Raw genomic sequence first — 25,867 nt, forward strand, 5'->3', positions numbered from 1 at the left:
ACACCACGGTGGGCGACAGAACTTGTAGCTAGCGGCGGTATGAAGTTTGTGAGGTCAAAAGAGGTTGTTGTTTTGTGTTTTCTGCTGAAACATTGATTTCATCTAGTGTATTGATCCTTATGGCGTTTCCGTGGATATGATTGCGTGGATGACTTCTATTAGATGCTGGTGACGGCTTAACAACGGACGGACAGTTGCAAAACAACCTGATTTTATAACCATGATTATGGAGGAGGGACTCGCATGATTTAACAAAAGGCGCGTCAACCCCACTCTCCTTGGAGCGTGTTGTTGCAGTTTTAGGTATTTTAGATAGGACTTAGGAGAAGCGGGATGCCAAGTCCCTATAAATAGGAACCGGTAATCACCGTTAATAATAGTCGAACCCGTCCCCCGGTTAATCCGGTAATCCCTCCGTCTGCATCACAGCACCAAGGCTGGGGACAATGACATTGGCCTTGCCTCCCCATCCGTACACGCACAAATGACCGGTTGGTTGCTGTAAGTGAATCGAATTTCAAACGGGAAAAGAAAAAAGAAAACAAAAAAAGAAAAACAAATTCCGAAGTAAATTGAAACGACACCTATCGATGGAGAGATTCAGATACCCACAATACTAAAATACAAAATAAAAAATAATTATAATAATAAAATAATATTTTGGTAGAGAGAGAAACTGAGGATGTTTTTTTTTTTTTTTTTGGAGAGAGAGATTTCTACCAGTTGATGTGTTTTGTTTGTTAGGCCCCTCTTTAGATTTTCTCCGCCCCGTTTTCATTTCCTCCCAGCTTGTTTCGTCTTCTTGCCATACTCGATAGATTGAGAGAGAGACCGAGAGAAAGCATAATCAATTTTCTATGTTTTTTGAACTTTATCCTTAAGTTTCGTGCGTTGTATTCTTGAATTGAAGAGTTGAGGATCTAAGCTAGGGTTTCGTTTCTGTGGCCTTTTCTGAGTTAAGGGTGGTGGTGGTGGTGGCGGTGGTGATGCGAATTTGCGGAAATTCTAGCTCCGATCTTGAATATAGAGCGCGAATCGGGAGGTTGAGTAAATGGATGTGGATTCTTCTTCGATGCTACCGGAGGGTGATCACGATCCGGCGGTGCAGAATCCCAATACGGCCTCGTCTCCTGCTGCAATGGAGAGAGAGCAGCTAGGCGACTCGTCGCCGGCTCAGTCTCCGACGCAAACACCTCTTCAACAGCAGCAGCAGCAGCAGCAACCGGCACCTCAGATGCAGCAGAGCCCCGTGGTGGGGCCGAGGCACGCTCCGACTTATTCGGTTGTTAATGCAATTCTAGAGAAGAAAGAGGACGGACCGGGCCCAAGGTGTGGCCACACTCTCACCGCTGTTGCGGCGGTTGGGGAGGAGGGCACGCCTGGGTATATCGGTCCTAGGTTGATTTTGTTTGGAGGTGCTACCGCGCTCGAGGGAAATTCTGCAGCTTCGGGGACTCCTTCATCAGCCGGAAGCGCCGGCATTCGTATGTTTCTCATTTGGATTGCTCATTTAATTTTCTTTTGTTGCCATTTTACTGTGTTGCTTGTTGGGTCGTAGAGGTGGTATTTTGTGTTTTTGGTGGGATGGAAGTTGGTCAGTTGTTAATTTCGATATAAAATGAGAAACCCTAATTTGTTATTAAGTTTGATTTAAACCCTAATTTGTTACTAATTTTGATATAAACCGTAACTTATAGTGTTTTAACATTGTTGCGCTGATTACGGATTTTGGTTTTCTGTTCTTGATTATCATGAAATAGAATAGAATTTGTTGCTGAGTTGAAACTTTATTCTTTCAAATTGTTTGTGATCCCTAGTTTTGTTCAATTCCAATGACTCCAGCTTGTCTTCGTATGCTTATTTTGACATCATTCATGGTACTGGTAACCTTAAATTTGTTTTGTTTGGTCTTCTGACTAGATGGTATCTTCTCTCCCATAAGAAAGAAATGGAGGTTAACTTAGGTCCCGTTTGGATTCGGAAAGCGTTTCATATCATCTCATCGTATCATTACAACTTTTTCAAATTCCTACAAAAAATATAATAAATAATTTAACTTTTTAAAATTCCAATTAAACATTTTCAAATCTCAAAACAATAACAATATTCTAACAAAATTTTATTTAACTTTAATCTTTTATTTAAAATCATCTCATCTCATCTCATCTCAGAATCCAAATCAATCCTTATTGGTTAATTTTTCTGCATTTTTTCCTTTTAAAAGAAAATAACTTTCTCATAAAAAAAATAAAAAAAATAAAAAAAATAAAAAAAATAAAAGGAAAATACACTCAAGTAATGCCAGAGGCACGATGGTCATGGTAGTGGTGAAGTGAAGTGGCGATTACTTCATGTTCTGTTTCTATCTGGTTTGTTATCGATTATGGTGTCATAGAATTTGGAATAATATTATGGAATTGGAGTCTAAGTGAATTTGACACCAGTATTGTTGGATTTTTATGTCATGCTGAGTAAATGTTACCTTTTAATTATTGTTGTTATTGTTTGGAATCCTTGTCAATACAAGTGTTGTAAGAGGTTGAGAACTCCTAGGGGTTGGCTCAAGTGGTAAAGGCCTTGGGATTCGGGGTATGCTTCCTCCAGGTTTAAGGTTCAAATTCCCTTGGGTACAAATAATCTCTAGTGGCCATTGGACTGGAAAATTTTTCCCTTGAATTACCTGAGAAGCACCTGCGGGAAGCTACTTGCCGATTGCATGTGCATGCACCTTGGGATTAGTCGAGATGTTGTTCCCAGACACCCAGTGCCAATTAAAAAAAAAGAGGCTGAATTTCATTGGAGTCAATTGATTCAATTCTTTTTTTGTCCTTTTAATATCATTCATTTTTTTTTCCCGATTTACTTATCAAGATTATTTGTGGTCATTATAAACATGATTGTGTCATTGTTTATCTTAGCTTTTAATTAGATTTTCTGTCGTTGAAGCCTATAGTGAAGCCACTTATATCATCATCATTTAATTTACAGAGTAAAAATTCAAAATTTTGGTTCTAGTTGTTCATGATTTATGGTTTTATTGAAGTTGATGTAATGGATAATAGTCTTAGGTTGTCTTCTTTTGTTTATGGCATGAGTATTCCTAATGTTAATTTCTTGTGCTCCTAGTGAGAAAATATTTGCTAACAGTGTAAAGTAGGTCAATTATCTTGAAATCTTATGTCATCAAGGTTCCTCGTATTGGCTATTTTATAAACTTATTTGGTGCATGGTTACGCTGAATCAAAAACAATATCAATTGAATGTAAGATGCAATAGGATTTGATATTTTCAATTGATGTGTTTTCTACAAATCTATGCAAGATATGGCTGAAGATGAAGAATAGTTGATCCTTTTTCTAAGATTATTTCAAAAGAGGGATGCGTACCTTGCTTGTTTCCTGCAGTTATAGTGTTGCATTCTTTGATCTCTCATGGCTTACGATTTACTTATTACAGGACTAGCGGGTGCTACAGCTGATGTGCACTGTTATGATGTACTAACAAATAAATGGTCTAGGTAAGCCTAGGAAAAATGGTTCCCCCCCCCCCCCCCCCCCCCCCCCCCACCACCCATCTTATCAGTCCACGCCCATTCTTAAATTGAGTTTTTGGCTGTAGTTAAATAATTATTCTTACTTTTTCTATAAATCATTTTAGCGCTTTTAACAAACTTCTCTTGCAGGATCACTCCCTTTGGGGAACCGCCGACACCAAGGGCTGCCCATGTGGCCACTGCTGTAGGAACTATGGTAGTTATTCAGGTTAGCTGGCAGTATATTCTTCTTTTGGCTGTGATTGACTAAGTTGTGTTTTGAATTTTGATTTCAAATTTATAATTTAGTTCTGACTGGAGCCTTTTATCTTTCAAAACAGGGTGGAATTGGTCCAGCTGGTTTGTCTGCTGAGGATCTACATGTTCTTGACCTCACACAGCAACGACCACGATGGCATAGGTTAGATTCGCGAAGGATGTGCTTGCACAATTTCTTTTAAGAATATTCCTCTATTTATTCATTCAGAAATGCTGGTATTCTGTAGAGTTGTTGTCCAAGGCCCTGGCCCAGGGCCACGTTATGGGCATGTGATGGCTTTAGTGGGGCAAAGGTATCTTATGGCAATTGGTGGGAATGACGGTTAGTTACTTAATGATCTGAACTTCTCTTTTGTTAATGTTTTTTTGGAGAAAAATTAAGTAAAAAGCATAAGTATCTCATGTGTTGAGTCTTAAGTGAATGGAAGAGTATTGCTGTGTGTTTTTCAGGAAAGCGGCCTTTGGCTGATGTATGGGCCCTGGATACGGCTGCCAAGCCTTATGAATGGCGTAAGTTGGAACCAGAAGGGGAAGGTCCACCTCCATGCATGTAAATCTCTCTCTCTCTCTCTCTCTCTCTCTCTCTCTCTCTCTCTCTCATGGATGTAGAAACTCAAAATTGTAAATCAGCAGCATATATATTTTTTTGATTAGTAAATCAGCAACATATATTTGGTTTATTCAAGAGTTTGCAGTACTTTAAAAAGAGTTTCTGATTTTGAGTATATCTTTAAATTGTTGTATGTCCGCCTGAAATTTAGCATTAAAAGTGCTCATGATTCATGAGTCGAAAATTACACAAATTTTTAACTGACTTTACCTACGTGTGGGCATTATGTGGTGGAACTTCTTAACACTTGGGTGCACTACAAGTTGCAGTTGTTTTGTGGTGGTTAATTTACTAGATTATGTAGGCTTCTTGTTGATGCAACACTTACTTTTCCAAGGCTTTTGATGGGCATAATTTATCCCTGCAAATCTGTTCACATCGCTAGTTGTACTTTTAGACCACAAGTATCCTCCATATGCCGAGGTAAGGTTAGAACAAGAACCATCATTAAGGTAGGTGAATATGCCACGACTAGTTATGTAAAACATTAAATGTCTTGCTCTAACGTAACAAAAAAAACTTAATACCAGAGAGAGTAGGTATTCTTGTGATTTGGACAATATGCAGTCTTTGGCTAAGAGATAGAAATTGCCATTTATGATACCCCGGATTATAATTCAAAGATTATTTTAATTCACTAATAGCATAATTTATTTTGATGTAATAGTTTATTGTGTATAATTATACTTATTTACATAATATAAATATTCTACGATTCTTCCTCTTGACTAGGTGTTACCTCTTGTATAACCCCTATGTATTTGGGCTATGCCTATTCTCATTAACACAATTACTTATAATAAAAAAATGTTCTATGATGTTGTGTTTACATTTAACCATTTACTTGGTACTGCTGGGACGCTGGTCTCGGATAACTGGTGTCAATAAAAAAAAAAAAAAAACTATTTTATCCTTCCAGATGGGTGTTCTTTATACGTCCTCTGAACTTGATTTGCACCTTTCCTCTTGTAAAAAAGTTTTATTACTTGTAAAAAAAAATATTCGATTGTCACAACCAAACAAATAGATAGGATTAACTTTGTCACTCATATGAATATTGATTTGTGGTCATTCTTGTACCTACTCTTTCTATAATTTTGATTCAGCACGCTGAACACGACGCAGTGTGACTTTTGAAGGCAGTGAGAGGACAATGCAAGAATTAAGAATCATTACATCCAATGCCTTTATGTACTGATGGCAACGTAAAATTGTTTCTGCCCCTATAGCTTCATAGACTTCATGGAGTGTGTTCTTTTTCTTAATTGCTATAGTTGGGTTTCCAACTGTATACATTCTGTGTATTTGGGTTGTGCTTTGAATAAGAAAGCATACCCAAACATGCACTTATGGTTTTTAAAGTTAATATAATCACTTTCTAGAGGTAGTGATGTTCTATAAGAGTACGCTTCTATTTTGAAAAACGCCTTTCGTAGAAGATGTTAGTTTCTTTGGCCTATACTCCAAAAAGATTAGTCAATGATACAATTGGAGCCCCATTGGAATCTTATAAAAAGCAAGAACTTCTCATTTCCAAGCAATGTGGGTCCCATATAACACCTACCCTTATCTTTATCATATGAGGTATCACAGATGTTTTATGGGGTTTTGAGAAAGGAGAGAAAAAGTTGAATAAAAATATTATAAAGTTAATATTGTTAGAATATCAATTTTTAATATTATTTTTGTTTTGAGATTTAAAAATATTGAATTGTTTTTTGTCTTTTGTTTGGAAGTTTGAAAAAGTTGTAATGAGTGGGTAATGATTAGATGAAAAAGTTGAAAATTTGAAATTGAAAAGTGTATGTTTGAATGGTATTTGAATGATGAGATGTGATGAGATGAAATCATCTCAACATTCAAACAACCCCTAAGCTTCATTGGGAGAAAACAATAGGAATAGCCCAAGTACACGAGATGCATACAAGAGAGATACGTAGGATTTACAACTGATACAAGAAGGTCATGGACACTAAGTCCATTAAAATCTATCGTGATTGCCCCAAGGATCAAGGTGTTGATGAAGAGGACTTTAAGTTCATCCATTGTCTGCTTATTATCTTTAAAACTTCTATCATTCCTCTCCCTCCAAATGCAACACAAAAGACATATGGGAGCCATTTCCATATTGATGCAATTTGTGGATTGCCTTGTAGGCCCCTCCAAGTTTACTTTCCAAGTTTTAGTTCGCAATGTTACTTTCTTTCTTTGTGCATGTTTGGAGGCAAGGACTTTAAATTTCCTTTTCTTAGTTCTGAAGTCATTCGTGCATGGAAAGAAGCTGTTCCATGCCCATGTGTTGTAAAAAACTTAATGCTAACCAGCTTCTTGTCAGTTTTGCATTCCCTACACTACTAGAATGAGAGAGGATAGGAGCTAAACATATCAAGAATGTGTGTTTTTTTTTGGTCTAATCTACATGTTACTTCTATCAATGCTTCTTTTTTCATCAGTCTGTTAAATGGTGCTTTTAATTGTCTGGATAATCAAAAGGAATATAACACCTATGAACTTGTGCTCTATGTTTAAAGCCTAATGGAGAGTTGATTAATAACTCAAATTTTGTTAGCGTGTGAAATTCAAGAAGAACCTGCATGATGTCCTCTCTTAACAATATCCCAAGAAGTCTGAAAGAAAGCAGTTGCGAAACCATTTGGACTCAGTGCCTTATCTCTGTCCATCCCTTTTAACACTCTTAAGTACCTCCTCCTCTTCAAATGATCTCTCCAATCACGTCGTGCTTGACTGATCACAATTGAATAAAAAACCAGCCCTTCAACCTTAGGCCTCCAATGGTATTGCTTCGTGAGGAACATATCATAAAAGTAAACAATATGCTCCTTAATGTCAACGCTGTCAGTAAGTACCCTACCTTCCAAATGCAGAACCTCAATGGCATTATTTTGTTGTTGAGAATTAGCTACTCTGTGGAAAAACTTTGTGATCTTGTCCACTTCCTTCAACCAAAGAGCCCGAGATCTTCCAAGAAATCTCCTCCATAAGGGTATTTTTTCCAGCTCTGTTACAATAGCCATTTTCCTTGCCTTGTCTTTCACCCCTTTATCTTGTGGCGGTTTGGGGGTTAGAAAGTTGAGAACCTTCAATGTTGCACTACGGAGGTGGTTATGGCGGTTCCATCGGGAAGGGGATGCTCTTTTGAGAAATGTTATGGGTGTCAAATATGAGAGTATTTGGGGAGGTTGGTGCTCAAATAAAGTAAGAGGGACATATGGTGTGGAAGTATGGAAATTTATTTAGAATGGATGGGAAGATTTCTTCAACAATTTGAGATTTGAGTTGGGAAGGGGAACATGAATCAGATTCTGGTATGACACTTGGTGTGGTGAAGTTGCCTTGATGAATGCCATCCCTTCTCTCTACAGGATTGCATTGGACAAGGATGCTTCAGTGGCCGATAACATGGACATTTCTTCTGGTTCTCTTCAATGGTCTGTGGGGTTCATTAGAGCTGCCTAGGATTGGGAGATGGGAGATATTATAGAATTGTATAGTATATGTGCTGAATTTAAAAGTTGGAGGGGTGGACGGGTTGATTTGGATTCATTTGGGGAACAAGAACTTCTCGGTAAAATCCTTTTATAAGGTTATGCGATCCATTCTACCATTGTCTTCCCTTGGAAGAGCATTTGGAGGAGTAATGTTTCCCTCAAGGTTGCTTTTTTTGGCTGGTTGGCCTCCCATGGGAAAATATTGACTACTGATAAGGTAAGAAAGTGCGGTATTGTTATAACAGATTGGTGCTTTATGTGCAAAAGTAATGGTGGATTGGAGGATCCTCTTCTTCTTCACTGGTTAAGGCTTTATGGGATGAAATCTTTACTAGGCTTGGTTTTGCTTGGGTCTTGCCTAGGGGGGTGGTAGATTTACTGTGATGTTGGAGAGGTATTCAGGGCAATCATCAAATAGCAGCTGTATGGAAGATGGTGCCTCTGTCTAATGTGGTGCATTTGGAACGAAAGGAATGGTTGTTGTTTTGATAATAGGGAACTTTTGATGGAAGGGTTCAAGGACTTTTTTTTTCATACATTGTTACTTTGGGCTTCGGGTATTGTATTTAACAAGATTAGTTTTAATGACATTTATGCTGTTTTCCACAGTGCTTAGTTTGTAATTAGGTTCATCTCTTGTATACTTCTTGTGTACCTGGGCAAGGCCTAATTATGTGGATCAATAAATTCTTCTTACTTATAAAAAAAACTTATTTCTTCATTTCTTTGTTGCTAGAGAGGTATGTTTGTCTCCTTGTCCTTATATGGGTTCAATGGGAGTCGATGTTTATTATGAGTGGAGGATAGTTTGATGTATGATGCTTTAAATAACAAAAAGAAGTTTGTTGAATAATAATTATATGGTCTGGAATACTCTCTTTTCCTTATGGAGACTATTTTGAGGTAGAGGAATAATTGGACTCCTAATGTTGAGGAGCTTGCACCAATAAAAAGAAATGTTGAGCAGCTTGCTATGTTTGACCTGAAATCTGTTTTGCACATTATTGAATGAGTGGCTGTTTGCTTTTGGCTGTGTCCGTGTTTCTTTTTTTGTAATCTTTAGGAGGGTTTTCACAATCCATGTATCGAAGAGTTCTCTCCTTTTGAATAAAATTCTTTTGACATAGTACACGATCACTACTATCTTCATCTGGCAACTTCATCTGCAGAAAGTAAATTATATTCAACTGCTTTGGAGCTTCTTTAGCTTTTTCAGTTTTTCCATTGTGTGGGTCTCAACACAGGTTAGGACTTGAGCCAGAAGTGGATGAGCAGGACTGTAGGGCTTAGAAAATCACGGGCTATATAATGTGAGGATTTTTCAGTTCAACAGTTTTTGTGTCTCATTGAAAGGGTACAATTGGGTCGTTTTTGAAAATTACTGCTACTGGTAGTTCCCTGACAATATTCTGGTTTGACACTTTCACATTTGATTGATAATGCCTCTGTTTAGTGTTTGACTGGTTTGAGTCTCAACAGCCGTGCCCCTTTACGTGATATTTTACGTATAAACAATAAGGATCTGTATTACACGTTTTCATGTCATGTTTGTGTATTGTGGTCACATGAGAGAATTATTCTTATTCTTTTTTCCATTGATCATTTGGGAAAACAGAAAATAGTTTCGCCCTCAATTGAACTCCAATTTTTTCAGTGCTTTATACTTGTTGCACATGCGAAAATGATGTTTGGATTCACAAGAAGCAAGCTTGCATATTGTATCAATCGAGTTTGGCCCTCAATTGCAATTGCTTTACATATTTGATTAGGTATGCTACTGCAAGTGCACGCTCGGATGGTCTTCTACTGCTCTGTGGAGGGAGGGATGCAAACAGTGTGGTTAGTGAAAAAAATTATTTCACTTACGTACATAATTTATGTTTGATTCTTTCTTTGTGGTTGTGGTCCTACTTTTACATTTGGTTCTTTTGGGTTAAATTTTATGCTGCTTCAAAATCTAATTCTTGATACACTCATGGTACCATTTGATACCACCTTCTAACATTAATTAAAAGTTATGTTTTAACAAAATTGAAGTGTTATGGTACTATTTGATATGCACTGGTTTTGTTTATGATATTAGGTATACGTTCATGAAAAATTTTGTTATCCTCTCTCTCTCAATTTTTTGGGAAAACTACTGTACAGGTACTTGTAGTTTTTGACTTTTTCAAAATTGCTACCTGCGGATTAAAAAGTTTCTAAGTAGTACCTATGGCTATGGTAGCATTTCAAATTGGTCCCCCCTCCGTTAGTATTCTGTCAGTCTCTTGATGGAAAATGCTGATGTGGGTGTTGACGGTCACGTTAACACTAATCAGAAGACGACACGTCAGAGTGAACAGTACAGAATAAAAATAAAAATAATAAAAAAACTAAAAAAATTAAAAACAGTAAATAAATGATAAAAAAATTAAATAAAAATAAAAATAATTATATATCAAAAAAGAAGAAAACATATGGGGGTGGCGCACAGCCAGTCCCAAGTCTGACCACCGTGGGGTAGAACCCTGGTGGTTTGGCCATCGCTTGGTGTGGCCCCCGGTGGGGAGGGGGGAGGAGGTCTCCCCTCCCACAAACCACAAATTTTTTTATTTTTTATTTTCTATTTTTCGTAAAAACTTGTTAAAAGTTATTATTATTATTTTTTTAAAATTTTGAATGGACAATGCTAGTGCATTAATTTTTTTTTCATTTTCTTTTAAACATTTATTTAACATCCTTAATCATTAAGAAAAAAAAAATTAAAATATTGGAGCGGTAATTTTGAGGGGGCAAAGTGTCATTTTCCATTTTGAAATTTTAAAAGTAAGAAAAAATAGTTTGACATGTGGCCTAGTTCATTGGGTGACATGCATCATCCGTTAATTGAGGGTTCTGATCCAAAAACTTAATAGCCCAGGAGTTAATCCTAAAAAAAAGGCACATGGGGCGAATCTCAAATGTAAAAAAGTATACGGGGCTTAAATTTCCCTTTTTAAATACTTTGTTTTCAATTTTTTGCTGTTCAGGTTAATGTGTCGTCCTTTGATTCATGCTGACGTGGCAGTTAACTGCAACGTCAGGAGATTGACAGAGGTACCAGTTTGAAGTTTGACCATAACCATAGGTACTATTTAGAAACTTTTATAACCACGGGTACAACTTTTGAAAAAGTCAAAACTACAGGTACATGTACAGTAATTTTCCATTTTCTTGGGAGGGGGGGATGGGAGGTTTCTGCTGGCTTCTCTTTTACTACTTTCGTGTTTGTTGATTCTCTTACAGTAAATGCAACACTGTATATTCATAATCCAACTTGAGCTACCTTCTTCTCCTCCTACAATGGCCTTGGTCCAGAATGTGCATCAAATATTTTTGTAAATTATTTTGTTCAGATGAATAATTTATTTAGTATATTCGTAAAAAAAAAAATGTTCCTAGGATTTGTTAAAATGAAAGCTGATAGGATTTTCCAATTGGGGAACCTAAGTTTCCATTTCTGCAAGAAACGAGGAAGTGAAGCTAAATACCAATTGACAGTTTTTTTATTCATCAGAAAAGACTGCTCCTTCATCTTGTAGTTTCTAATTGCATTACAACAGAGACATGTATCATGACTTTTGGCCTAAAAAAAAAAAAAAGGTATACATAATTAAAAATGATTTTCTTGAATCTTTTTCTCCTTCTAGATAGGTGCTGCTCTGTATATATTGTGTATGAGGATTGCACCTTTTGCACATTTTAATAAATATTTCTTACAAGAACGCACGTAATTAGTAATAAATCCTTGGACTTAAGGATCCTCTCCATCTTGACAGGTGAAATGACTAAAATGCCCCCCCGTGTCTTTACACTAAATGAATATTATCTGTTTCAATTGAAATATCTATGAAAAAAAATTTAAAACCTAATAAGAAATTATCCATTTCAACTGAAATGGAGAGGATTTGTCCTTGGACTTTAGGGAACTATTATACTGATGTGGAGCCATTAGCATTTTTTGAAGGCATGCAAATAAGCCGGCATCAGATTATTCTTATTCTGTTATTGTGCAAATTTGTAGTGGCTTTAAAAATGGCAGCTTTAATATTGTAAATAACTCCCACACATAGGAATAATCTAGCGTATTTGCAAGAATATTCTGCTTTTCAGATCTGTGTTGAACCCATCCCCCCCCCCCCCCCCCCCCCCCCCCCCAAAAAAAAAAAAAAGACAAAAGCACACACACACCCCAAAAAAAACTTGTGTAGCTTGTTATGTAATTCTTGTTTCTTATTTCAGTGAAAAGTGATGATTTACCTGGTCTGTGTGATGTAGATGCATTACATGGTTCCAGAGTTTAACTGGATAAAAGACATGTTGCTTTTGCACGGTCTTCGGAATTTCTTGTTATCAAAAAGAAAAAAATCTTTTTTTTTTTTTATTTGGAAGGATTTTCTTCTGCTTCTCTATATGTGAAGTTTGAGGTTTGGTTTAAGCCTGGTTTTTGTTTCTTCCTGCCTTTCTTGCAGCCACTGGCAAGTGCGTATGGACTTGCTAAACATAGGGATGGTCGATGGGAGTGGGCAATTGCTCCTGGTGTTTCACCATCTTCCAGATATCAACATGCAGCAGTGGGTTTTGGTTTCTTTCATATTATTTTCTTTAAGTTTACTATTTATTTTATTTTTTGGAAGAAGATTAATCACATGCTATGTTTCTAGGTCTTTGTTAATGCACGGCTTCATGTGTCTGGAGGGGCCCTTGGTGGGGGACGCATGGTAGAAGACTCTTCAAGTGTTGCAGGTATTTTATTTTTACAAACTTTGGAGTTTTGATCTGGGGTGTTATGAGCAAGTGGCTTGTAGTGTATATGCAATGCATATGTTACTTGAAACACCAGGTGTTTCAAGTACTTGGGAATAGCCTAGAACCAAGGTTGGAAATTGTTGATTGAGCTGTGCCCTGACCAAGCTCATAAGCTCAGTGCAAGAAATCTTGCGCTATACTGTAGGCTTTTATGCCTTTATCAATGGTTTTGAATTGACCTGGGATGTGATGGGCCATTCTCGATTTACAATTTGTATTGTGAAGCTGAAAGTCAAAAGTAGGACTTTATTTTGTAGAGCAATTGGACAGGCGCTTCCTCATAGGCTCAATTGGGTGACTAATTTAACTCAGCTGAGAACAGCTCACTCTAATGCATGCTGAGAGAATTGAAAGTATAATGAGTATAGGATGTGTACAGGAATTTTAGTCACTGTGGTTTTCCTTTTTGGCCTCAAATTTCACCAGCTATTTTTTCTTTTATGAAGAATCATTATGCTTTTTCTAGATAAGTATGGTAAAGTTTAGGTATGATGCATTTATTAAAAAACTAAAAGTTTGGGTAGGATTGGATTCTCTACCTCTTTGGTTTGCTAAGATTTTCCCTAACTCGGTGATCATATAGTACTTTCCAAGAAAAGAAAAAGGAATAGAACTACATTTTTCTTTTATTAAGTAAAGAGTACTAGTCCTATGTGACGCAGGTGACCCTTACTGCAAGCTGTTGATCCTTTTGTTTTGTGGCCAACTTTTCTGATCTCATGCTATTATATGTGCTTTTCCCCTACCTGCCGGATGTGTTTTCCTGTCCAACTCTATAATTAATTAATTATTGGTTGTCTTGTTGGTCTTATCAGATGTTAGATTTTCTATCAGATTTTATCTCACTTTCAGTGCAAGATGTCATTATTCAACATGTGCTATCTTGTCACTCTTAGGGTCTGAGGGTTTGTCTCCAAAACAAACTAAAATGATAAGCTTTTTTTTTTTTTTTTTTTTTTTCTTGACATATTTTAAATCTTTTGAGTTTGTAGTGGTGATGAGTTGTTCAAAAATATTTTCTTTGTTTTATTGCTGGTTTTGAGTAATATTTATAGAACAAATGAATTATTGGTTATATTAATGTTTTGTTGTTCATGCACCTATCACCCAAAAATTTGTTGCTGTTATGCTGAAAGAAGCCTTGTTTATTTATTCAGAAGATCCTTTTCTTGATGTAAGTTTAAAAGGTGACCCATCAAAAAATGTTACATCTTTTTCACATTCCTTCTTGTCTAGTGTTGGATACTGCTGCGGGCGTTTGGTGTGATACAAAATCCGTTGTTACTAGTCCTAGGACTGGCCGATATAGTGCTGATGCAGCCGGTGGAGATGCTGCAGTTGAATTGACAAGGCGTTGCAGGCATGCAGCAGCTGCAGTTGGTGACTTGATATTTATTTATGGTGGTTTACGTGGCGGTAAGAGATGAATATAATTATCTAACAATTCATCTTGGTGCATTTGTTTCTAGTCCTACTGTAGGCATGAATCCCTTCAATGAGAATAATTTTGTACATCATTGTGTTGTCAGAACAACATCTAATGCTGATCATTATGTAAGAGCATAACCACTTAAAAAGTCTTGCTTTAAGAAGGAAATGCATTCTTCGGTTTATTGAGGTCAATTTGGTTCCTTCGATATAGTGGTTTCTACATAGAGCTTAATATGGCCATGCAAGATGAATTCTGACAATTTATGCAGATCAAGTTGATGCTTGTTGAAAGATGGTGAAATGTGGAGGCTGCAAATTAAATGCGATCTGGTCTGCTACATGGATTTTGCTTCATCTTTACTTAAAAGTGAAGCTGAGGCTTTGTAACGGCCTGGGAAAGCGCTAGTCACATCTGTGCTATTACCCCTAAAGACTAGTCAATTTGTCGTTTACCTAGAATCACTTATAAAGCCTAGTTTCCTTTGATAAGTAGTTAGTTAATGTGAATGAGACTTAGCACTCATGACTACTTTTATAATGTACCTACTCTATGTGTATTATTCATATTCTCATTTTGGGACTAGGGTGTACAAATAAACCCCGTTTTTAAATTACTGAGGTCCTCAATTGGTTCATGTTGTTTGGTGCTTTGTTTCATGACTGGTCTTATTGGGTGGCTCTGCTACCCAATGCAACTGCCCAGGGAAAGCGCTAGCCACGAGTTATGACTTCAAAAATACTAGTTAGTGTTTTAAGTTTATTTGGAATCACTTATAAAGCCTAGTTAGACCTAGTAGTAGCCAATGGGGATATATCGCCCATGACTACCTTTATACCTTACCCTGTAGACTATTTATATTCCAAGTGTAGGACTATGGTGTTACAAGCTTTGAATGGGCTAGTGTCATGGCACAATCGGCATTGCATTGCTGAATAACTATAATTTGACTTGTGGATACAACACAAATATGCAGTCTGAGATTTGGAGGGATGTTTGGAAACTGAGGAACTAATTGGATATTACAATTTATGAGATCGAAAGATCTCTCTCTGGAGATGAGATTTGACGATAAAATACATCAATCAGAAGACATGTATCTACATAGCATTGTTTTTTCTTGATTTATTATAATTTTTCCTAAGCCAATATTTCCTTAAGTGCTTATGCTCTTCTGAATTTTTGTTTTTTCTCTCTTGGTCATAATGTGTCGCAAATCTAGCATGATGCAACCACTGGTTTAATTTATTAGAAATACAGGTCCCTCGAATATCATATAAATAAGATATTCATGAATATAAATGTGAGTTAGGCATGTATTCTCTATAAAGTAGGAATGAGAATCTGAGAAGTCGGGACTACCTTGACAGAGAGTCGCCTTATTTCTGGGACTATTCACCTTTTTTTTTCTTTTTTCCTTCTCTCTTTCTTTCTTTTTTATATAGTTTATTTATAAAAAAAAAATATTTACTTATCTCCAACTTTTACGCTTATCTGCTGTTACAGCAAACATATCATCCATGCACTATTAACGAGCTGTATCAAAACAAGTTATCAATTTTTAGTTAGGTATTCCATGTAGAATCTATAGGGTTGTCAGTGCCATGTTTCTCATAGCCTTTCAAATATAGTTCCCATTGCTATCATGAGTTGATGAGCTATTAAATACTAATATCAACATTTTAGCATAGTGATTTGTAATCTTTATGCTGTAGGGGTGTTGCTCGATGACCTACTTGTTGCTGAAGATCTGGCAGCTGCTGAAACAACAAATGCTGCTTCACATGCTGCGGCTGCTGCTGCTGCATCGAATGTTCAAGCAGGGCGGTCACCTGGACGCTATGGATTCATTGATGAAAGGACAAGGCAAACAATGCCTGAAGCAGCTCCTGATGGTGCAGTTGTGCTGGGAAATCCAGTTGCTCCCCCCATAAATGGTGACATGTATACTGATATAAGCACAGAAAATGCCATGCTCCAGGGATCACGGTTAGCTGGTTATGGATTTTGGGTAAAAGTTATTAATTTGTTTCTATCTTCCTCATTCATTCGAAGTATATTTGGACGGGGACTTTTATGCAGGAGAATGAGCAAAGGTGTTGAGTATTTGGTTGAGGCATCAGCAGCAGAAGCAGAAGCCATCAGTGCCACGTTAGCTGCTGCCAAGGCACGGCAAGTTAATGGAGAAGTTGAACTGCCTGACAGAGATCGTGGGGCAGAGGCTACCCCTAGTGGAAAACCGATATCTACCTTAATTAAGCCTGATTCTGATGTGTCAAATAATATTGTTCCAGCTGGCGTTCGGCTGCATCACAGAGCTGTCAGTATTGCTTTTGATCATCTTTTAAATATCATCTTGAGCAAATTTTGCCATGAAAATCTGTAAGCATTGGTGCCACTATCTGATGTTTTGCTACTACATATATTGTCAGGTTGTTGTAGCTGCAGAGACGGGTGGAGCTTTAGGTGGCATGGTCAGACAACTTTCAATCGATCAATTTGAAAATGAAGGCAGGCGGGTCAGTTATGGAACCCCAGAGAGTGCAACTGCTGCTAGAAAACTATTAGATCGGCAAATGTCCATCAATAGTGTGCCCAAAAAGGTATAGTGGATCTTGCTATATTTTTCTGATTAATAGGCTAAATTTTGTTAAGAAAGAAAGTGTTACCCCAATACACAGAAAAGTATACGAAAGATCTACCTAACTAGAAAAATGAAAGTGCTAAAAGTCCTCGGAAAATAGAAATATAAAAACTGCACTATTTTGGGCCACAATCCAATGAAAGAGGGTATTAAGAAAGAAAAGACTTCAACTTTGGTACCAATTTCTCGCAATAGTAGAAGCTATGGTCATTCCTTTCTCCACAGTATGGGGCATGGATGGCTACCAAATTCCAACATGCGAAGAGATCTACCACGAGGCATAAACCAATTTTCCCAAAAAGGCCAAAAATCATGCCTTGGAGAAGGCTATCAAAATCATGTTAAAGCTTGGGAGGGAGCTCCTAGAAAGACTAAGATGGGTCATGGATGAAATAGAAATCCTGCATCCAAAGCCATGCGCCAAACTAGTGACATTCTCAACTCTACTGAATGGGGTAGTTCCAACTTCGCTAAGTTCCCATTTCAACTCAAATGCAACTTCAAAGACTAGGTATAAGCAGCTCAAGTAGCAGAGATGGTCATGGCTGGCCTCACAAAATGGTAATGTGTCATATTTTAACAAGAAGTGAGAGATGCTAAGCCTTATTTCATTATCGGTGCCTACCAGAAATGCCAGATAAGAGACCCCTGTGCACTATAGTAAATATCACTTTACTCTTCCAGTCTTCATAACATTTTTCAACGAGCAATCATCCTATTCTAAGCCTCCCTAACAATGACAGAGCAGAAGGGATAAGGGGTCCCTTTATGGTAAACTTCAATTATTGCTAAAGAAGCCCACAGCGTACTATTCACCAAACTGAAAAATGGAATGAAAAGATGCACTGGGCAAACCAAACAAAGCATCTCTCAAAATCTGCACATTTCCAGCAAATTATCAAGAATCCCCAATTCAAGTGATCGTATGCCTTTTCCGTGCCCAATTACATGGCACTTTAGGTTCTCTTGATCTCAGTTTAATATCAAGGCATTCATTGGCAATAAGAACTGAGCGAATAATCTTTGACATCATCACAATCTGGTTCCAAGAACTTTAGCCATACTTTTGTAAACACTACCCCCACTAGGCCTAATAAATTGAAATCCTTAATATCAATTGCATTTAGTTTCTTTGGAATGAGGGCAATGAATGTAACATTAAGGCTCTTCTCAAAGTTGTCCTTCAAATGAAATTGATAGAACACCTTCATATTGTCTCCCTCAAGCAAATCCCAACAAGCGTGGGGAAAAATATCCATCGTCTCGGTGCCTTGTCTGCGTTGAATGCGTTCACTACTTTCGCACATTGCTCTGCTCAAAGGTCTTTCTAACCTTTTTATTTCGGATTGGTCTTGGGTGGCCTAGAACCAAGTTTGAATCCCAGGGTGCATAGGTCCTTGGCAAGGAGTTTCCCGCAAGTGCACATTGGGTATTCAAGGAGAAGTTCTTCTAGCCTAATGGCCCTTAGAAATTGTTTGCACCCAAAAGGATTTGGATCTTAGATCTGGATGGTGCATACCACCAAGTCCAAGGCCTTTACCACTTAAGCCAACCCCAAGGGGTGCAAAAGAAATTCCATCCAACTTAGGCATCCAATTTAATTTTTCATAATATAAATTCTGATGGAATTTTACAATGTGATTCCTAATTGCCAAGGCATAAGGAAACAATCCAACCACATGCAAGGAATCAATGGAATTACTTTTTATTTTTTTTATTTTTATAGATAATGGAAGTATTCTTCCCATTTGAATAAGCCACTTGATGAAATTACTTAGCGCATCAATCCCTCTCTTGAAGCCACATGGCCCTTGATCTGTCTCCCACGTCTCTCTCTATGAAAGTTGTCCTTTCCAAGTCACTCATAAGCTTTGTCTTCCACCTTCAATGGCCTATTTTAATCATGTCAAGGTCTTTTAACTATTCATAGTAGTTTTTTCCCTAACATCCCAAACACCTCACCATTCCAAACTTGTAAATCCCATTTCAAAGCTTTGAGTTTTGCACCAAAATAAAGTAGCCTTTTCTGCACTCTTGATAAAGTAGCCTTTTCTGAGTCACACTAGGAAAGTGTACTTACCATTCAAAGGAGTCATAAAAGCAATCCAATCTAGACCAAGCATAAATGTAATCGATTATTTGACTATATGAAAGCTCATCCCACTTGCGGCTAGTAATAACGTTTTCTTCCAATATAAAATCTAAAACCAATTTTCACTTAGAAGCATATGACATTAAAATACCACCAATTCAAGGGATGGTTCACCAACTCATCAAATTAGCTAGTTCATTCTGAACAAGCGTTCTAGAATTAACCCCTAGGGGTTGGCTCAAGTGGTAAGAGCCTTGGTCTTAGTGGTATGCTCCCTCAAGGTCTAAGGTTCGAATCCTTGGGTGCAAACAATTTCTAGGCGCTTGCGTGCAACTCTTTGTCAAGGGCCTATGCACCCCAGGATTAAATAAGCATATTAACAATCACAGCTATTTTTTTGATAATTTTGTTTTGCTCCCAATTGCTTTTGTTATCTGTTGAGCAAACATGCATCTATCAATTATATTCATCTCCCTCGAAAATCTTGAGATGCTGGGAAAATGTTAGGTTTCATTTTCTTAGTTGCTCATTTTATTCGATGTCCATGAATAATGCCCCCTCCATGGTGTCTTAACCATACCCATTAAAGAAAATTTATGTTTTGTTTTGTTTGTTTCTCTCCTTGTTGTCTTTTTGAAAGAGTATCCTTACCTTAACAGGTCATAGCACATCTTCTAAAGCCTCGTGGATGGAAGCCTCCAGTACGCAGGCAATTTTTTTTAGATTGCAATGAAATAGCTGATCTTTGCGACAGTGCAGAGCGCATATTTTCCAGTGAGCCAAGTGTCTTACAGCTGAAGGCTCCCATCAAAATATTTGGTGATTTACATGGGCAATTTGGGGACCTCATGCGCCTTTTTGATGAGTATGGAGCACCTTCAACTGCTGGGGATATTGCGTAAGTATTCTGATTAGTTTGAATTATTTTGTATGAAGCATAACAAATTGAAATGACCCAGGGAAAGTGTTGGCCACATTTGCGATGTACACCTATAAAGAATTAGTCAATTTGAACCTTTCCTAGCATCTCTTATAAAGCCCAGTTTCATCTAGTAAATAGCTAATGTAGGACTTAGCACCTATGACTACCTTTATAACTCACCTACTCTGTGGGTTACTCATATTCCGACTCTGGTCATGGGTGATCCTAGATGTTTGGCGCTTTCATGGTGTGTTTGGGTGTGTGAATACATTGTGAGTGTGAGAATGTAAGAGTTGGGGTGATTTGGTTATAGACCATGCTTGTAGAGAGCTAAGTGTCTAAACCTCTCTTCTTGTAATCCTTTACATTGATGGTGAATTTCTCCCTTGCTGGATTGCCTGTGGATGTAGACCTTAGTGCCGAACCACGTAAATGCTTGTCTTGCTTGTGATTGTGTTCTTTTTCCTAAACACTTTATTTGCTTGTTTACACTTTGATTGGTGTGGTTGATGCATTACCAATACCTTGATGAAGCATCAGGGGTAATAGTTCCTTTGTATATGAGTTGTGCAAATTGATGAACAGGTGATGGAATTATTAATGAAGTGACAAGTCTAACCAGCTTCTTTATATCACTAGCGTAAGGTGGCTCTAATACCATTTATAATGACCTGGGGAAACCACTTTTGCACAATAATCACAAAAAGAATAGTTAGTTTGTAGCTCCTTAAAATTACTCATAAAGCATGGTTTCAATTCGTAAATAGCCAATGTGGGACATAGCACCCGTGATTACCATTACAAGTTACCCACTCCATTTGGGTTGCTCATATTCCCAATGTGGAATTGAGATGTTACACAAATCTTGTAAGCCAATGAGCTTTAGCTCAAATGGCATTTCCTGTTCTTTAAGAATGGGGTAGAGTTAAGGTCGGGGATTCAAAATCCAATTGGGACATATATAATGCACTAAAAAAAATGTAATAGTCCATATGCTTCCAGATTTGAAAATATCGTTCCATGTGCACAATCTATGGTTCAACCTGCTGCATTAAAGTTTGCTCTCTTAAAATGATGCTATCATATTGCAATGAAAGTGGGAATGTGTCAGATTACTTATTAGACAGTTTTGTTGATCTAATGGTTTGGTTTGTATTGTCAAATTGATGGTAACATGGAAATGTTGACGACGTTGTGGAGCATTATAGTAAACTTAAGGAGCCCTATATATGTGTATAAGGCGTTATATTAAGCGGTGTGGATAATGAGATGAGATGAGATGGTTTTAGATGAAATTTGAAAGTTGAATAAAATATTGTTAGAATATTATTTTTTAATATTATTATTTTTTTGGGATTTGAGAAATTAGAATTGTTTATTATATTTTGTGTGGGAATTTGGGAAAGTTGTAGTGATGAGATAAGATGAGATGACTATCCAAACGATGTTATCCTATCCCACTTTGTATGTAAGGACTACAGCTGTTAGTTTGAGTGTAAACTTTGTTGAGCAGGAATTTCTGGCTTTTTATACTGAAATTATGATGTCTTTTATCTGACCTCGAGCATTATGAAAAGTCTCTTTCTTGCAGATTTATAAGCTCTGTTCTGAAGTGGAATAATGTAGGATTGACAGCAATTTTGGATTCTAAATAATGTGAAGTTTATCCTGACGATGTTTGAACTGTGAACCAAGTCATAAATTTATTAGCATGCATGAAGCTCAGTCGTGGATACAAATATCCAATGATAGATTCTTGATTTTGGAAAGATGTGCTAACATTGGACAACCCTTATAACTGCCAAGGGATATCTGCATATTATATGGCAACTAGCTCCTTTATTTTGAAGTTTTTTAGAAGGAAGATATAATTTAGGCTTATGGATGGACTAAAGGTTGGATCGATAATGTTTTTTGGTGTTTTGAAGGTGAGAGTTGCAGGATTTTTGGAAATGAGGTTCGGCCTCATTTGGTTACACAAGCATCTTATCTCATCTAATTATTACAACTTTTCCGAACTCCAAGGAAAAATACAATAAACAATTTCACTTTTTCAAATTTCAAAACAAAAATAATATTAAAAAATAATATTCTAACAATATTTTATTGAACTTTTAACTTTCATCTCATCTGATCTGATCTGTGTAACCCAACGAGGCAGAAAGGTTTTTAAACTGTAGAGCAGTAGGGTTAAGAGTTTGTGATTGCAATGTAGCGTTTTAGGGATTATATGGTCTAAGAGATGTCTGGTTTTGCCTTAAAAGTTGAAACTGTAGTGCTGGATAACAAGAAAGGAGTAACCAATAAATCTGATTGGAGACTAGGATTTTTAAGAAGAGCGGAAAACGTGAAAGTTTGATGTTTGGCTTTCAGAGTAGAGCCTTGAAGAAGTTAAGTGTAGACTGTAGTCTTACAATCAAAATATTGCACACTGCAAAAAGTTTGTCAAGGTCATACATAATTTCTCTACTTCCCTCTGACGTAGCTCATACAAAAGCAAAACTACCAGAAAATATAAATTAAACCCCACTTAGAGAAGGCACAAGTTTCTCGTATCTCTACAAAACAAAGAATAATTGCAAACCACAGTAAGACAGTCATGCTCATCATCAACAATGGGATAAATACAATTCCAATTAACCGAACTAAAACTTCCTGAAATAGCCCTCATAGAAAATGTTTATTGTTCTCATTTAAAGAGTTTGTTGGATCGATCATATCCATTAAAATTATTACTTTTCTACTAGTGATGGGTGATTAGTTCATATTTGTAGAAATAAGTTTCATTTTATTACCTATTAAAAAAAAAAACAAGTTTCATTTTATTGGGCCTATTTGCCATCCATTCATCTTTAAATTTTAGGTTCCATCTATATGTTTCCAGAGCATCTCCTTTTAAGTTTTATCAGTAAGTTAATGGTTGCTTGGTCCTTAACCGATCAAAAAAAAAAAAAAAAAAAAAAAGAAGTTATCGGTTGCTTGTTTCTCCATTGAATGGTAGTAGCTCACCGATTTATATTGTAGACATTTATAGTTGGATACTTTTTATTCCTTATTTCTCTCTGTTCTGGTAAGTAAATACTTATTCCCATGATGCTAATTTTGGATGATTTGACTACCAGATATATCGATTATCTCTTCTTAGGAGATTATGTTGACCGAGGTCAGCACAGCCTAGAAACTATTACTCTATTGCTATCTTTGAAGGTAGTTTTTGAGCTTGATGGCTTGTGTTTATTCAATTTATTTAATGTTTATCTATATCTTTTTTTGGAACTTGTTAAGATTTATGTAGTTTATGTCAATTTTGTAGGTAGAATATCCCCACAATGTACATTTAATTCGTGGGAATCATGAAGCTGCAGATATTAATGCTCTTTTTGGCTTCCGGATTGAGTGCATTGAGCGTATGGTATGTTGCGAAATGCATCAAGTAGTGTCTGTGCACTCTTTTATCAACTGGTTGCTACTAACAACTTCATATTTTGCTGAGCAGGGTGAGAGAGATGGAATATGGGCATGGCATCGGATAAACCGACTGTTCAATTGGCTTCCTCTGGCAGCTCTAATTGAAAAGAAAATCATCTGTATGCATGGTGGTATTGGTCGTTCTATAAATCACGTAGAACAGATCGAGAGTCTTCAGCGTCCAATAACAATGGAAGCAGGCTCAATCGTGCTGATGGATTTATTGTGGTCAGTGCATGCCCCTGCCTTTCCAGTTTGGTTCTTGTGAGAGTTTTTCTCGTGTCTACGATTTATGAATGACATTTTAATATAATTTTAGGTCCGATCCAACAGAAAACGATAGTGTGGAAGGACTGCGACCTAATGCCAGAGGTCCAGGGTTAGTTACTTTTGGGGTGAGTCTAATCTTTTAGCTTCTTCTCTCTTACATGTCTTAGGTTAACAAGTGTATATATATTAAAAAGTTGACTATCATTTATGAGTTTTGATGTTGGCAAAGGTGGTATTTTAAAATTAGAATATCTCCGAATATGGTAATTACATCTGACAACTTTCTTAAGTCTCAGACAGGAATGTCTGTTGGCATATCTGTTGAAGTTGATGTCTACGTTGTGCAATGTGGAAATAGTTGTAGGATGTTGATTCTGTGTTTTCATTAATTTAATTGACTAATGGAAGTACAAAATTTTTGGGGACTGGATGCTAGGACTTTGGTAATTTTGTCTAAATGGTGGTTCTGTGTTTTCATTAATTTAATTGTATATGCTTCCATTGACCATCCCCCCTCCCCTAGTTGTGGAAGTCAAATATGATTTGCATGCGGGGAGGATGGTGCTCCTATGGAGGTATAGTGGATAGAATCTTGTGGTTTCCATCAAGGGAGAGGAAGTTTGAAGTTAGAGATTTTCATCACTCATTGCGTCTGCGGGCAGTTTTCCGTGGAAGGCATTTTGTGCCCCAAAGCCCATTCGGGAGGATTCTGCTCATAATTGTTCTTGGCATTTTACTTATTTGGATGTTGTCTTTGTGCTTCCTTGAACTACTTAGTGTAGGTGTTCCTCTTGTATGCACTTTGTACTTGGGTAGCGTCCCTTTTCTGCGTTTTTGACTTGTAAAAACATGTATTTGGAGAACTGGTCCAAGGAGACAATTCTATTATGTACTTGTTTAATTGCTGGCCTTGGTTCAGGTCATAAATGGTAGGTTGGTTTTGGAATGGGTCTCAAGTTCAAATCATACTAACAGCTAGGTGTTTTTTTTTTTTCAAGATTGTATATGAGTGTTGTTTGCATCTAAATGGTTTGCTGTTTCAGCCTGATCGTGTTATGGAATTCTGCAACAACAATGATCTTCAGTTGATTGTACGAGCACATGAATGTGTGATGGATGGCTTTGAGCGCTTTGCCCAGGGACATTTGATTACACTTTTCTCAGCCACCAACTACTGTGGTATGCTCCTGGATTTTGTGACTACTTATGCAGCACCTACGCTGAGATGGTATATGATTTGAATTTGAACCCTCCCTCCCTCCCCCCAACACAACAGGTACTGCAAATAATGCGGGAGCAATCTTAGTTTTGGGTAGAGATCTGGTGGTGGTCCCAAAACTTATTCATCCATTGCCTCCAGCAATTTCATCACCAGAAACATCACCGGAGCGTCATATAGAAGATACATGGATGCAGGTGATGCTGCTTTATAAATATGCGTAGATATATATAACATCAAAGTGAGATTATTTGTAACATTCTTTTTGGTATTAGCCCTGGTCTTCTTGTTGATTTTGTTTTGTTTTGTTTTCCCTTGAAAAAAATGAGATCAGGAGTTGAATGCTAACAGGCCTCCGACCCCAACTAGAGGCCGTCCTCAAGTAACAAATGATCGAGGTTCCCTTGCTTGGATATAGTACATTGGTTGGAATTGTTTTACTGAATTCATTCCAAGCCCATGCTATCACCTTGAGTTACTGTTCTGTATAGAGCATGATGCCATATACAGGGAATCCTGTACTTGTGATCTTGGTTCCCTGATAGAAATTGGATAGCTTTCGGAATTTCTGGTTCTTACCGCACAATTGGTCAGCCTTGAGATGAAGCTGTTTGGAGAACCAGGTTGCAGGCGGCAGATAGTTTTTTTCCTGATGTGCTAAAAGTTACAATTCGGGTCCGCACACCGTTTGTAAATTGAGCCACGGGCAGGTAGAAGTCAGTCTTGGTTATTTCTTCCAATGGGTTGGTAGTGATGGGTTATTTTCCATAATTAATTATATATTTTTTATTTCTTGTTTTAGGCCTATTAATTTTTATTTTATTTTTCTATTTTGAGAGGACTCGAGGTCTTTTATACCTGATGGTGAGATATATATAATCTTTGTGGACGTCCATGTATCATAGAGGTGTTGCTTTGTGTAATTTTCATCTCTGCGTTGTACAACGCAACTTTCGTGTGAAGATAAGTTTTTGCCCGACACAAATGAAAAATATGTCAAGTTTTGGCCATAGAATCTTGTATCTTGCTTTCTGTTCCACGGAATTAAAGATGTAGCTTTGGC

At 37.2% G+C, this 25,867-nt stretch overlaps 1 protein-coding gene across 2 annotated transcripts; it reads left to right on the plus strand.

Annotated features, from left to right (window-relative positions):
* The first annotated feature begins 677 nt into the window (after window positions 1-677).
* LOC122294008 (serine/threonine-protein phosphatase BSL3) lies at window positions 678-25,819 on the plus strand. 2 transcript variants are annotated; one of them, XM_043102476.1, is made up of 21 exons: window positions 680-1,484; window positions 3,457-3,517; window positions 3,683-3,761; window positions 3,874-3,953; window positions 4,039-4,133; window positions 4,262-4,361; window positions 9,700-9,769; window positions 12,424-12,525; window positions 12,616-12,697; window positions 13,997-14,176; window positions 15,905-16,178; window positions 16,272-16,509; window positions 16,622-16,792; window positions 19,585-19,823; window positions 22,970-23,054; window positions 23,161-23,259; window positions 23,344-23,543; window positions 23,635-23,710; window positions 24,629-24,764; window positions 24,862-25,001; window positions 25,139-25,819. In XM_043102476.1, the coding sequence occupies exons 1-21, from the start codon at window positions 1,052-1,054 to the stop codon at window positions 25,220-25,222; spliced, it is 3,024 nt and encodes a 1,007-aa protein (XP_042958410.1). In that variant the 5' UTR covers window positions 680-1,051; the 3' UTR covers window positions 25,223-25,819. The 2 variants fall into 2 exon arrangements, with proteins under 2 accessions (XP_042958409.1, XP_042958410.1); XM_043102475.1 differs by having other exon boundaries at window positions 678-1,484; window positions 23,161-23,543.
* Window positions 25,820-25,867: the final 48 nt, after the last annotated feature.

This window comes from Carya illinoinensis, chromosome 14 (genome assembly GCF_018687715.1).
Source record: "Carya illinoinensis cultivar Pawnee chromosome 14, C.illinoinensisPawnee_v1, whole genome shotgun sequence".
In the NCBI taxonomy this organism is placed as follows: domain Eukaryota; kingdom Viridiplantae; phylum Streptophyta; class Magnoliopsida; order Fagales; family Juglandaceae; genus Carya; species Carya illinoinensis.

Coding starts and splice junctions, on each gene's coding strand:
- LOC122294008 (XM_043102475.1), top strand. CDS start 1,052: ATGGATGTGGATTCTTCTTCGATGCTACCGGAGGGTGATCACGATCCG. Junction 23,055..23,160: donor CTCTATTGCTATCTTTGAAG/GTAGTTTTTGAG, acceptor TCAATTTTGTAG/GTAGAATATCCCCACAATGT. Junction 23,711..24,628: donor CAGGGTTAGTTACTTTTGGG/GTGAGTCTAATC, acceptor TTGCTGTTTCAG/CCTGATCGTGTTATGGAATT.